Source organism: Dendrobates tinctorius, unplaced genomic scaffold (assembly GCF_039654945.1).
Source record: "Dendrobates tinctorius isolate UK_male_01 unplaced genomic scaffold, ASM3965494v1 ptg000046l, whole genome shotgun sequence".
NCBI classification, from domain to species: Eukaryota; Metazoa; Chordata; class Amphibia; order Anura; family Dendrobatidae; genus Dendrobates; species Dendrobates tinctorius.
In genome coordinates this window covers 78,950,205-78,965,549 of record NW_027361714.1, presented here as the reverse complement: position 1 = coordinate 78,965,549, position 15,345 = coordinate 78,950,205, and the positions used below count along the sequence as shown (strand labels likewise).

Below are 15,345 nucleotides of genomic sequence, written 5' to 3'. Positions count from 1 at the left end.
TTCAACCCACCTCACTCCTCGCATATGGGTGGATCTTGTGAACGAATGATTGGTCTAGTACGGAGAATTCTTGACTCAATCCTTCTTCAGGAAGGAACAGCGAGACTTACCCACGAAAGCCTAACCACCTTCATGGCAGAAGCCGCAGCTATAATCAACGCAAGGCCCTTGGTTCCAGTCCCTAATGACCCTGAGGAGCCCTTGTTATTAACTCCAGCTACTGTCCTCACCCAGAAAACAGGACTATCCAGTGCCCCTCCAGCAGGATTCGACGCTAAGGACCTCTACAAGCGCCAATGGAGACAGGTACAAAGTCTTGCCAATAGATTTTGAGACAGGTGGTGCAAACAGTATTTGTCTACCCTGCAGCCACGGACGAAGTGGCAATCTACCAGGCCTAATCTGAGGATTAATGACCTCGTCCTTGTGAAAGACTGTCAGGCCCATTGAAACCAGTGGCCACTTGGACTAATGACTGCAACTTTCCCGAGTAAAGATGGCAACGTCCACAAAGTCGAACTGGGGATGGCCAAAGGGAATGAACTTAAGACATTCTTCAGACCAGTAACCGATCTGGTCCTATTATTGTCTTCGGAGACTAAGAATAGTGACATCCTTTTAATGCCAGACAGGGAGTGTTCTGTCTCCAACACTTAATTCATAATCTTCAATTGTCTATCTGATAATATTACTAGTGAATATCCAAAATGTTCAGTTTCATCCATAGATTTAATGTTTTCATTGTTTCTGGCTCCATCTAGTGACCAGAGTCATAATCGCAGTGTTATTGTGTTATTTTACTTTCACTTTTGATGCTCATATTTTTTCCCTCCATTCACAATGTATTCTGGGAAAGTTGCAAGGCACCCTGGTAACTTTGCAAAGGATCATGGTTAGTCCAGCCTCCATTTTTCCCTCCAGTTCTCCATTTTCTCTCAGCCTGCATCCTGGAAGCATCTCATTTCTCTTCCCCCTTTGCGACAGCATCGCTGGTATGTAATCACGCTTCCTGCAACTAATTTCTGTCTCAGATCAGCCTGCTCAGTTAGTTTCCCCTCCTCAGCTAGTAGTGCAGATGTTGATTCTTAATGTATTATGTATGATATGTATTCCTGATACACCCTGTATTGACTTAGTGTATATATATGTTTTTGTTTGTAGTTCCACCAAATCAATATACCACCACGTTCGATAAAATACAGATTCAACCTACAGTCTCCTTATTGGACCCCGGTGTAGCGGTTTAGCTGCCTGTTTAAGCTACATGAAGCCTGCTTCAATTTGTGAGGACAGAACACTTGGTCTACCAGTATGTTTGCCTTTAACAACCTTCCCATGTTGTTTGTATTTGGTCCAGATTTTAGACACACCTGACTGTGAACAAGCAACATCTTTTGCAATATTGCATGATGATTTACCCTCTTTTAAGAGTTTGATAATCCTCTCCTTTGTTTCAATTGACATCTCTCGTGTTGGAGTCATGATTCATGTCAGTCCACTTGGTGCAACAGCTCTCCAAGGTGTGATCACTTCTGTTTAGATGCAGACTAAAAAGCAGATCTAATTTGATGCAGGTGTTAGTTTTGGGAATGAAAATAGAGGGTGATTCCATAATTTTTTCCCACAGAATTGAGTGATTCCATAATTTTTCCCCTCTACTTGGTCTAAAAAGGTAACCATTACTGACTACCACATTTTTTGTTGTTGATTTCTTTTAGTGTTTCTTAAAGCCAGAAAGTTGCCATTTGAAATGACTTTAGTTTTGTGCCATGTCTGTGATCTACTTTTTTTCTACAAAATTAAACAACTGAATGAACATCCTCCAAGGCTGGTGATTCCATAATTTTTGCCAGGGATTGTATATGTAACTGCCATATGTTTTGCCATGTAAAACTAGACATCCTTAGTGTTATCTTCAGAGTGGAAAACGTAGGCTAGAAGTTCTTGTTTCCAAAACAAGATTGTTATCACAAATCATCACTGTCAAGACAGTACCTTCACTACAGTACTGATTAGATGCACAGAGAGGCGGAATAAACACTTACAGGTGACATATACTCTTATCTGAGTTGTTCTATTTTCTCCCAGCTATAATTCATCTTTGCAGAGTTCACCACCCACACATGTTCAGTTCCTCAGCTTTTTTAGCAGATTCACAGTCTCTGAAAATTACACTGTTAAATATAGAGCTTTTTAAATAAATAATACCGCACACTGAGGCTCTAAAAACAAACCTACCCTACATAGCGTCCCTGAATACATCCTGCAGTGTGTCACTAAAATAAAACTTACTGAACAATGTGCCCCCTGTGTCACCAATGTGCCCAATAAAAGACCCCAAATAAACCAGTCCCTCATTGTTCCAATTATGATTAGAGACTTTGCCTCCTGAGTAAAAATGAAAACTTTTTGCACCCTTGATAAAAAATGAAGCCACTGTATGCAGAGATTAAAAATTAAGCCACTGTGTCCCTTAAGTAAACCTGCAACTGCTGTGTCCCTTGAAAAAAGCTGAAGCTAAAGTAAAACTGATGTCACTGTGCCCCCAAAGTAAAACTGATACTGCTGTGCCCCCAAAGTAAAACTGATACCGCTGTGCCCCCAAAGTAAAACTGATACCGCTGTGCCCCCAAAGTAAAACTGATGCTACTGTGCTCCCAAAGTAAAACTGATGTCACTGTGCCCCCAAAGTAAAACTGATGCGACTGTGCCCACAAACTAAAACTGATGCCACTGTGCCCCCAAAGTAAAATTGATGCGACTGCGCCTCCAAAGTAAAACTGAAGCCACTGTGTCCCCAAAGTAAAACTGATGCCACTATGCCCCTTTAATAAAATTGAAGTTACTGTGCCTTTTTAATAAAACTGAAGCTACATACCTCCCATCTGATGTTCCTACTGGCCATTTTTAGCCAGTCACCTACTGATTAACACTGGTAGAGACATCGTATCGGAGTCACTTACAGTTGTAGCCGCATTTTAAGGCTCTGGATATAATTGGAAATATCAGCAGCAGCAGTGATAGAGGGAATGATCGGCTTCCTTCCTTTCCCCCAATGCTGTATTAAGCAAATCGTAACAAAAATATAGTATTGTGTATCGGGTATAGTCCAGACAAATCAGACCTTCCCACCATATGAGTGGGAGATTGCTTGGGCAAAAAAGGTCATAGATCCTTTTCCAATCACCATGGGTCAAATTAATACATTTCATGTGAGTAAAATTTATCTTTTTTTTTGCATAATCTTACTTTAAACTTTCAGGAGTTCTACCTCTGACTTAGAGGCATTAGCCTCTAAGCACTGCCTATTTTGTATAGCTGGTCAGTTTACTTTTGGGTGTAAGTAATATAAAATGTTACTTGTCTTCCTCATTCTTGTTCTTTTTGCTAACACTTGGTCCTCGGCTTTAACGTTGAGCTATCATAAATTTGCAGCTTGGGATTAGCTCCTGCAAACTTTCTATGTAGGTCCTAGTGATCACATCAATTCTGCCTCTGACTTAAATCAAGGTAATGTTTTTCCCTGTAACTGGGGTTCCTATAGATGCCACAGTTACTGTGGGAAATATTTATCAATAAAGTAAAAAAAAAGTTTTGCAGAGATCCTTGAGGCTTGTGGACTAAATTCTGTAAAAGAATATATCAATGAAAAATGTGTGAAAAAAGTAACAAAAAGTAAAAAGATACCACCACAAAAAAAACTTTGTTTTTCCTTGTAAAATACATTTTTTTTACATTCACCTAAGAAAAAAGGCAATAACCTATACATATTAGGTATCTTCATGGCTGTAATAACCTGAATAATTAATACAACAGATTATTTGGCATCAAACATGAACAGAGAAAAATCTAAACACATAATTTAAGCCAAACAATTATTTTTGAAAAAATAAAAATTCGATAACTCACACAGGAATTTATATGTATCTAAAACATTGTTAAAAAAATACAATTTGTCATGCAAAAATCCAAGCTTCATTCAGCCACATCAGTCAAAAAAATAAAGTGGCTGCTGAGAAACTGAGAGGCAAAAACTAAAAAATTGGCCTGTCATTAAGGTCCTTTCAGGCCTGGTCATTATAGGGTTAACTGCTTTGCTTTCTCTCGAGATCAGCATTTTAATAGGAGAGCTTGTATTAATCACAGTGCAATTGCAAGTAGACAAATATGCTGCCAGCACATAGATCGATAACCTACATTATTGTATTCGTGGATTTATGAACTCATCCGAAGATACTTTAACACTGTTTTTTTCTAGGCATTTTTACTTTATCCTTGGAGGACATTTTTAGCTGACGGTGGCCTATTCCCATTGGCAGTCAATGGACTTCATGCAATTGGATACCACATGCAGGTAATAAAATATACCGTAGTTTGTTCTGAGATATTGTCTGTCTGTCTTATCACATTATCTATATACAGTCTATCTATACAGTGGGGCAAAAAAGTATTTAGTCAGTCAGCAATAGTGCAAGTTCCACCACTTAAAAAGATGAGAGGCGTCTGTAATTTACATCATAGGTAGACCTCAACTATGGGAGACAAACTGAGAAAAAAAAATCCAGAAAATCACATTGTCTGTTTTTTTTTCATTTTATTTGCATATTATGGTGGAAAATAAGTATTTGGTCAGAAACAAGCAATCAAGATTTCTGGCTCTCACAGACCTGTAACTTCTTCTTTAGGAGTCTCCTCTTTCCTTCACTCATTACCTGTAGTAATGGCACCTGTTTAAACTTGTTATTATCAGTATAAAAAGACACCTGTGCACACCCTCAAACAGTCTGACTCCAAACTCCACTATGGTGAAGACCAAAGAGCTGTCAAAGGACACCAGAAACAAAATTGTAGCCCTGCACCAGGCTGGGAAGACTGAATCTGCAATAGCCAACCAGCTTGGAGTGAAGAAATCAACTGTGGGAGCAATAATTAGAAAATGGAAGACATACAAGACCACTGATAATCTCCCTCGATCTGGTGCTCCACGCAAAATCCCACCCCGTGGGGTCAGAATGATCACAAGAACGGTGAGCAAAAATCCCAGAACCATGCGGGGGGACCTAGTGAATGAACTGCAGAGAGCTGGGACCAATGTAACAAGGCCTACCATAAGTAACACACTATGCCACCATGGACTCAGATCCTGCAGTGCCAGACGTGTCCCACTGCTTAAGCCTGTACATGTCCGGGCCCGTCTGAAGTTTGCTAGAGAGCATTTGGATGATCCAGAGGAGTTTTGGGAGAATGTCCTATGGTCTGATGAAACCAAACTGGAACTGTTTGGTAGAAACACAACTTGTCGTGTTTGGAGGAAAAAGAATACTGAGTTGCATCCATCAAACACCATACCTACTGTAAAGCATGGTGGTGGAAACATCATGCTTTGGGGCTGTTTCTCTGCAAAGGGGCCAGGACGACTGATCTGGGTACATGAAAGAATGAATGGGGCCATGTATCGTGAGATTTTGAGTGCAAACCTCCTTCCATCAGCAAGGGCATTGAATATGAAACGTGGCTGGGTCTTTCAACATGACAATGATCCAAAGCACACCGCCAGGGCAACGAAGGAGAGGCTTCGTAAGAAGCATTTCAAGGTCCTGGAGTGGCCTAGCCAGTCTCCAGATCTCAACCCTATAGAAAACCTTTGGAGGGAGTTGAAAGTCCGTGTTGCCAAGCGAAAAGCCAAAAACATCACTGCTCTAGAGGAGATCTGCATGGAGGAATGGGCCAACATACCAACAACAGTGTGTGGCAACCTTGTGAAGACTTACAGAAAACGTTTGACCTCTGTCATTGCCAACAAAGGATATATCACAAAGTATTGAGATGAAATTTTGTTTCTGACCAAATACTTATTCTCCACCATAATATGCAAATAAAATGAAAAAAAAACAGACAATGTGATTTTCTGGATTTTTTTTTCTCAGTTTGTCTCCCATAGTTGAGGTCTACCTATGATGTAAATTGCAGACGCCTCTCATCTTTTTAAGTGGTGGAACTTGCACTATTGCTGACTGACTAAATACTTTTTTGCCCCACTGTATATCCCATATTTATCTATCCCATATCTATCTATCTTTATCTATCCTGTTATGAAAGAGTCACCGTAGGAGGCAGACACAAAAATAGCAGCTAAGTCCAGAAAACCTGAGAAGTTGGCAACTATCAGATTGCAGACCCCTGAACCTAACAACACAACTAGCAGTAGCCGTGGGGGGTTCCTACGGTGCCCTAGACCCCTCGATCACAGCCGGAGAAACTAAATAGCCTAAAGACAGAAAAGGAAATCTAAACTGCCCCAGAGCAGACCCCAAAGTAAAAGGCAGCCCCCAACATATAATGACGGTGAAGCAAGATGAAAAAACACACACACGGATAGAAAGATAGGCTGAGCAAACAATGGGGCCCAAGCTAACTAAAAATAGGACAGGAGAGGACAGCTGCTGTCTGCAATCTGCAAAAAACCCTAAAAAGACATAAGCCAACAGGCTGATATGGAAAAAGGCCCTGAAGCAGCTAGGCTTCAAAAACTATATCAGCACTCAGGTATTTTCTGAAGACAGAGCTAAAGGAATTCAGCTCACCCCAGCAGGGAATGACAGAAATCCAGCAAAACAAAGACAACGTACAAATGCAAACGGAAGAGCAGAAAACTTAGCTTTTGGAGAGCAGGAATTCAGACTGGTATCCAAGGATCCCACAGAGAAATCACCCGCAGAGCAGAAGGGCGTGGACAGCCTTTTATCCAGTCAGAAACTCCACTCAGCCAATCATCATCATTAGACCCAGATGCTAGATAATCAGGCTCACTATCTTTCTTTACTAGAAGAGGGAGTTCATCGGGCCTCAGTGGTAAAGGGGAAAATGAACTCACAACACTATCCCATATCTATCTTTATCTATCTGTCTATCAATATCTGTGTGTGTCACGATCAGGGGGTGTGACCTTTGGCCGCATACGGCTATCACAGGCACAGGAGGGCTGTTAGTTATCCCACCGCTGGCACCATGTGATAAACCAGCAAGCTAGTCTTGCCCTAACAATTTACCGCAGGGGGGTTTATTTTGGTTATCCCACCGCTGCCACAATAGGTTACAAGCTGCCGGGATTTTATGTATATCCCACTTTTCAGTTCCACTTTGGAACTCGCAGCTCTCCGGTGCCCCCGTTACCCTCAGGTCAGTCAGGAAACTACACCTAGGATAATTAGTCGCTGGACGGCTACTGGCTGTGCACTGGCTATTAGGCGGCTGCAGTGAGGGAATTATAACTAGTCCTGGCCACAGCCAAACAAATCAGCTTATAAACCCCTTCCGTCACTGCCAGCTGGCCCATCTGCCCAGAGCACACTTCGCTGCCACCAGCTTCAGATTTCTCTTATTAATATTTCAAATTAATAGAGGGGTTCGAAGCTAACCCAAATTAGTAGCGTAAATAGCTTATAGGCATATGAATTCACCACAGAGCAAGGAGACAGAACTAATACATTTTATAGTTTATTCCCAAAAGATGGGCAGTGTTTTCAGAAGATAAAAAGGTTTTACGATATGAGACAATAACAGTATGTACAATGCAACTACAGATAAAAGGGATTTAAAAAACACAGATATAAACTTACATATTGCTTAGATCATTTCAGGCAGAAGCATGCGGGGAGGAGGAGCCAAACGTCACCATTCATTTGAAATCTTATTGCCACGGCATCCCAGGCTAGAATGAGGGAGGGGTAGGGGAAAATACCTTATACCTTTGGGCTTGTGACATCACTAAAGGGACTGGCTTGTGACAGTCCTCCCCTTTCTCAAAGTACAGATTTGGGTTCTGAAAACTTATTACCATTGTATCTGGACTTGAGAACCTAGCAGAATATCGGCAGAACCATCATTCATCTTATATTGAAATTAGCTCTGTGATGACATCAAACAACAGCTGTCTATTCTGCTGTGTTCAGGAGAAATACATTTCTCTGGTTCTGTTGGTGCTAGAATTTAACAAGAACCACTGTAGTGAAGCCCGATCAGAGCACGTCCCGGTATGTCATTTTCATGTTTCTATTATAATCTGGCAGCATTCTATGACCAAGTGATTAGATTCTCATTATTGTCTATGAGAGTAGCTTCACATAGTGGAAAAGAGACAAAGGAAATTCTTTCTGCTAATTAAGACATTCCTGAGGAAGGAGGGGGGACAGGAAAGAGTGAGTGGATCACACACTGGAGTCTCACGTTACAGTCAGGCAGAGGGAGAATAGAAATCTGCAATGTGTGACAAGGGGGAAAAGACCAGGGGGGGTCACTTATCTCTGGGCAGCTATGCATCCTTCTAGAAAGTGTAGAGAATGGAAGATTCTGGAATGATCCGGAGAAATCATACATGATATTCTACATTATTGTTACTATCTATCTGTCAGTCTATTTTTTTTTATCTATCTCCTATCTATCCCATAGCTATCTATATATGTATCTATTTATCTCTTTTTTATCTATCTCCTATCTATCCCATATCTATCTATCTATCTCTATCCCATATCTATCTATCTATCTATCTATCCTTTATCTATCCCTTATCTATCTATCTATCCCAAATCTATCTATCTATCTATCCCATATCTATCTATATCTATCTGCAGCTAATCTATTTAATAAAGAAAAGCTGTAAAGGCAGCGTCGGACTGGGGTGCCAAGGGCCCACCAGTAACATTGACTTTGAGGGGCCCACTTTTCACCTGCATACAAATAATACACTCCCCTCATTCACAATTGTACCTATATCTCTAAATAATAATAAGCTTGGTAGTTTGGTTAATGAATGATGAGATGCTGCTTTTTTCTGTACAGAGTAAATCAAGTGAATTATGCCAAGTACTATCCATATAGTGGGGTTGGGGGCCCAGATCTGCACAGGGGCCCACCGGGGGATCCCCCTGTTACCCTGTGGGCCAGTCCAAGCCTGTGTAAAGGTGTGTTCCTATGTTCTGGGTCTCATGCCAAAGGCAGGAGCAGATAATATACAATAGACACATATGAAGTAAAGACTAAGACTTCTATTTTTAAATCCACTATTGGCATTGGACTTAAAAACTGCATAAAAAAACCTGTCCACTGATGACAACCCAGAATAACCACTTCTTTTCATACTGATTCACGCTTTCTTCATGGTTTTGTGACGTTTCTGTCTTAACTAATACAATAGTTACATGCAGGGCAGTGTTAGCTCTGTCAATAAACTCTCTAAGCTCTGCTGATTATTTCTACTATAGTAATATGCATGCAACTACAGTAGTGTTTAATCATGAATAGTGAAAAAACTAGTTCATACACGGCTATATACAAAAAATGTACACGTGTTCAACATCCTTTTTTACACATTTTCAAATGAAACTGGAGTACGATGTTATATGTTTATATAGTACCACCAGGAATTTCAGGGCCCAATATTAGCAAAATTTTCAGACCCCCCTGACAGCCCGCCCAGCCTCCACCATGTGAACATTCCACAGTCCCACCGCCCATTCTTGGAAAAACTTCACTTCTGCACCATGTCCTCATCAATCACACATTTACTGTTCCCATCGAACACCATATCACATACATGGTGTCATGATCCATGCTGGATCATGACAGATAAAAAGCACTAGTAACCTTTTTTTTTTTTCCTGAAGCTGCGTGCTTAAAGTTAGTTTTTACCCCCGGTGGCCATTAGGGTCATTGCACTGTGTGGTTTCAGTTTTAGTTTTGCCCCCGGTGGCCGTTAGGATCATTGCACTCTGGTTACTTTAGTTTAGTGCATGTGATTATGAAGCAGGTGTGATTGCTGGCTCTTACCTATAAAAGAGTGTCAGGTGGTTGCAATCACTGTTGGTGATATTGGTCATTTCCAACCAAGTCTGGTGAAGGAAGGAGCTATTGAGAGGAGTTCCTGGCAGCTCAGTCAGAGTCCTGGTGTGGAAGGAGCTAGAGAGAGTTCCTTGCAGCTCTGACAAAGCTTGGTGAAGCAGCAGCTAATCAAGAGGAAAGCTGCATTCTGGTGGTGGACTCTGTTGCTGGGAGCAAGAGCAACAGAGCAAAGCTAAGTGGTGTTACCCCTGTTTTTGTAACTTTCCTTTTGTGTGTTTCAGTGCAGTGGTGGGATTAGTTTCTGCACCGTCCATTTCATTAGAAAGGGCTATGTGCAGGGCGAGCTAGGGTTCTTAGGTTCCCGCTTGGCGACAGGTGCAAAGCCTGTATAGGGACTGTTAGGAGTGTAGAGACTGGCTCAGGGGAGTGCAGGAGGTCTCCACATCCCCGTTCCCTATCGCAGGGCCCTCCATTGTATCAGTTTCCCTGGTGTTTCCCTTTATTATTTAAATTCGCCATGCTGGAGGTGGTGTATCCAGATACACGTGTAATACTGAAAGTCGCCTGCTGGAGGCGGTGTATCCGGCTGCACGTTATATTATTTAAATTCGCCCTACTGGAGGCGGTGTATCCGGGGTCACGTGTGTCAGAGAAATTCGCCCTGCTGTAGGCGGTTTGTCCAGTCACACGTTGACCTCCACACATGGCCATCAGCTTTTTTTTTTGGTCAAAAGATTTTTTTAAGCTGCCACCACACCAAGGTATAATCTTTTGGCAGGACCCTACTCTACGTTAGAATAGTAAAAATTCTTAAAATATCCAATACTCTTTTTAGGTATATTTTTCTTTATTTTTCTTTAAGGGAATGAGCCAGATACATTTTTTTAAACCATTAATACCACGTCCATGCCATGCCCTCACCAATCACACATTAACAGCTTAAATCAAACATCATATCATATACATAGCCATCAGCTTTTGTTTTGGCCAATAGATTTTTTAAGCCAATGCCACAGCAAGGTAGACTCTTTTGGCTGGGCCCTACTCTGCTATAACCTATTAAACATTTTTTAAATATCCAAAACTCTTTTTAGGTATATTTTTATTTATTTTTTCTTTAAGGGAATGTGCTACATACATTGTTTTAAAATGACCAATAGTACCACATACAAGGGCGAAATACCATCACATCATGGCCAGACGACATATTACCACCACATAGTGACCGAGTATTACTACATACAAGGGAGAAATACCGTCACACCATGACCAGACCACATACCACCACTACATAGTGACTGAATAATACCACATACAAGTAACAAATAATGCCACATCATGACCAGACCACATATAGAATCATAGAATCGTAGAGTTGGAAGGGACCTCCTGGGCCATCTGGTCCAACCCCCTGCTCAAAGCAGGATTCGCTAAATCATCCCAGTCAGATGTCTGTCCAGCCTCTGTTTGAAGACTTCCATTGAAGGAGAACTCACCACTTCTCGTGGCAGCCTGTTCCACTCATTGATCACTCTAACTGTCAAAAAGTTTTTTCTAATATCTAATCTGTGTCTCCTCCCATTCAGTTTCATCCCATTGCTTCTAGTCTTTCCTTGTGCAAATGAGAATAAAGTTGATCCTTCGACAATGTGACAGCCCTTTAGATATTTGTAGACAGCAATTAAGTCTCCTCTCAGTCTTCTCTTTTGCAAACTAAACATTCCCAAATCCTGCAACCTTTCCTCATAAGACAGGTTTTGCAGACCGGTCACCATTCTGGTCGCTCTTTTCTGAACTTGCTCCAGTTTGTTGATGTCTTTTTTAAAATGTGGTGCCCAAAACTGGACACAATATTCCAGATGAGGTCTGACCAAAGAGGAGTAGAGGGAAATAATGACTTCACGTGATCTAGACTGTATGCTTCTGTTAATACATCCTAGAACTGCATTTGCCTTTTTTGCTGCTGCATCACACTGTTGACTCATATTCAGTCTGTGATCTATTAGTATACCCAAGTCTTTTTCACATGTGCTGTCACTTAGCCCTATTCCTCCCATTCTATATATGCTTTTTTCATTTTTATTGCCCAGATGTAGTACTTTGCATTTCTCCCTGTTAAAAACCATTCTGTTAGTTACTGCCCACTTCTCCAGTTTATTTAAATCTTTTTGAATCCTCTCTCTCTCTTCTCTAGTATTAGCTATCCCTCCTAGCTTTGTGTCATGAGCAAATTGAATCAGTTTACCCTCAATTCCTTCATCTAAATCGTTGATAAAGATGTTGAACAATACAGGGCCCAGGACAGAGCCCTGTGGTACCCCACTTGAGACATTCTTCCAACTGGATGTGCAGCCATTTACGACCACTCTTTGGGTCCGATCACTAAGCCAGCTATGAATCCACCTAACAGTTGCCTTGTCCATTCCATACTTAGTCATTTTTTCAATAAGGATTGTATGAGAGACTTTGTCAAATGCTTTGCTGAAGTCAAGATATACTATATCTACAGCATTTCCTTGATCCACCCAATCAGTGATACCGTCATAGAAGGAAATTAAGTTAGTCTGACATGACTTATTAGTTACAAACCCATGCTGACTCTGTTTGATCACTTCATTCTTATCCAGGTATTGACTTACATGTTGTTTAATAATTTGTTCAAAGATCTTTCCTGGTATAGAAGTCAGACTCACCGGCCTATAGTTGCCTGGGTCCACCTTCTTCCCCTTTTTGAAGATAGGAACAACATTTGCTCTTCTCCAGTCTTCTGGCACTTCTCCTGTTCTCCAAGAATTTTCAAAGATTATGGAGAGTGGTTCAGAAATTTCTTCTGCTATCTCCTTCAGTACTCTGGGGTGTAATTCATCTGGACCTGGAGACTTGAATTCATTTAGGTTAGCTAAGTGTTTCCTCACTATCTTTCTGTTTATAGATATCCTGGATTCTTCTATTCCCTTAATAGGACAGTGAAGAACAGTTGATGTTACATTTCCTTTCTGAGAGAAAACAGATGCAAAATAGGAATTTAAAAGTTCAGCCTTCTCAACATCCTGTCTTACCATTTCATCATTTTCATCCTGTAAAAATCCTATAGCATCTTTGACTTTTCTTTTACTTTTGACATATCCCCAAAATCCTTTATTATTGCTTTTGACATCTCTTGCAAGCCTCAATTCATTTTCAGCTTTAGCTAATCTGATTTGTGCCCTGCAGATTCTGCAGACAGCATTATATTCTTCTTTAGATATGCCTCCCTCTTTCCATTTTATAAACATTTTTTTCTTCCTTTTTAGCATGTGCTTAAGTTCTGTGTTCACCCATCCTGGTTTCCTTAAATGCTTCCTATTCTTCCCTCTTTTCGGAATTGTTAACAACTGTGCTTTGAGAATTTCATTTTTCAAGATTTCCCATCCTTCCTGGACATTTTTGTCTTTAAGGATATCCAGCCATTGGATCCCTCCAATTATCTTTCTGAATCCCTTAAAATCTGCCTTTCTGAAATCTAACCTTGACGTCTGAGTCTTCACAGGTCTTCCGCCTCTAGTTATCCAAAATTCTAAAATAGCATGGTCGCTACCACCTAGGGTTCCAGCCACTTTTACCTCCTCAACCATTTCCTCCCTGTTTATAAGGATTAGATCCAAGGTAGCAGTTCCCCTTGTTTTCTCCCCTACCTTTTGGAAGATAAAGTTGTCAGCAAGAGAGGATAAGAATTTCCTTGACCTGTTAGTTTTGCCTGAGAGAGATTCCCAACAAATGTCTGGATAGTTGAAATCTCCCATGACAACTATGTCATATTTTTTGGAGAACTTGGCCATTTGATGCATAAAGAGTTCATCCATATCTTCAGCTTGCACAGGCGGCCTGTAGTAAATGCCTACAATGGTGTCCTTTCCATTGTTCTGTCCTTGTATTCTTACCCAAACAGTTTCCACAGAACTCCCAGTCTCTGAAGCTTCAATCTCTGTGCAGATATACGCGTTTCTAACATACAATGCAACACCTCCTCCTCGTTTATCAAGTCTGTTTCTTGCAAATAAGTTGTATCCTTCTAGTCTTGTATTCCAATCATGTGTATCGTCCCACCAAGTTTCAGTGATTCCAATGACATCATATTTCTTTTCCTGTGTTAGTAGTTCCAATTCTCCTTGTTTGTTGCCCATGCTTTGTGCATTAGTATAGAAACATTTTAGTTTGTGATTGGTTTCTCTTTCTCCAATATTTTTATTAATTAGATTCTTTCGTCTTTGTTCTTCCTTTCCACTTCTATTAGCAGAGTTCTCAATAGCATTTGTCAGGTGTATGGCTTTTTCTGGTCTTTTGCTTCCCTTCCCATGTTGTTCTAGTTTAAAGCTCTCCTTACAAGTGTAGCAAGGCGACTTCCAAATACATGCTTTCCAGTCTTCGTAAGGTGCACCCCATCTCTAGCAAGTAGTCCATCGTATAAGTAGTTCACTCCGTGATCCAGAAATCCAAATCGTTGCTGACGGCACCATCGACGTAGCCAGTTGTTCACCTGCAGAATCTTATTCCACCTCCTTGTTCCATGGCCACCACATAGTGACCGAATACTACAATACTGATCATTAATTTAAAAAAACACAATACTAATATTACCATAAGTGCTATTATATACATGAGCTCTGTATATAGTGTAATGCAGTAATCACCAGTGACATTACAGTATATACTAGAGCTTGCATACACTGTCAATGTACAGGTAATATAATGATCACCAGTGACATTATACATAGGAGCTCTGTATCATGTACAGTGTACAGATAATACAGTGATCACCAGTGACATTATACAGAGGAGCTCTGTATATAGTGTACATGTACAGATAATACAGTGATCACCAGTGAGATTATATTCAGGAGTTTTGTATATAGTGTCAGTGTACATGTAATACAGTGATCAGGAGTGACATTATACACATGAACTCAGTATATAGTATAGTATACTGGTAATACAGTGATCACTGGTGACATTATACATAGGAGCTCTGTATATAATGTACAGGTAATACAGTGATCACCAGTGACATTATACACAGTAGCTTTCTATTTAGTGTCAGTGTACAGGTAATACAGGGATCACCAGTGACATTATACACAGGAGCTCTGTATATAGTGTCAGTGTGCAGTTAATACAGTGATCACCAGTGACATTGTACACAGGAGCTCTGTATATAGTGTCAGTGTATAGTTAATACAGGGATTACCAGTGACATTATAGGAGCTCTGTACATAGTATACAGTGTATAGTGTAAGTGTACAGGTAATACACTGACTTACCAGTGATGTCGATAGTTGAATTCATTTATCTTCACTTTTCTTCATTCAGCCCAGACCTCCATAAATTCTTCAAGCCAGGACTCATCTCTGGAGAAAATAGCACACAGTTATCTAGAGCCCCGCTTCCAGAGCATATTCCCCACTTTTTCCCCAACTTCTACACTATGCAGCTGAGTACAGATGTGCACCCACCTTCAATATATGATTAGTT

General features: G+C 40.6%; 1 protein-coding gene across 1 annotated transcript in view; it reads left to right on the top strand.

Moving 5' to 3' along the window:
* Positions 1 to 15,345, top strand: part of LOC141089664 (uncharacterized) — a 217,219-nt gene that overhangs the window by 96,898 nt on the left and 104,976 nt on the right. The window contains exon 21 of the mRNA XM_073576146.1: positions 4,259 to 4,354. Coding sequence (XP_073432247.1) covers positions 4,259 to 4,354 — 96 coding nt within the window. The remainder of the gene's footprint in view (positions 1 to 4,258; positions 4,355 to 15,345) is intronic.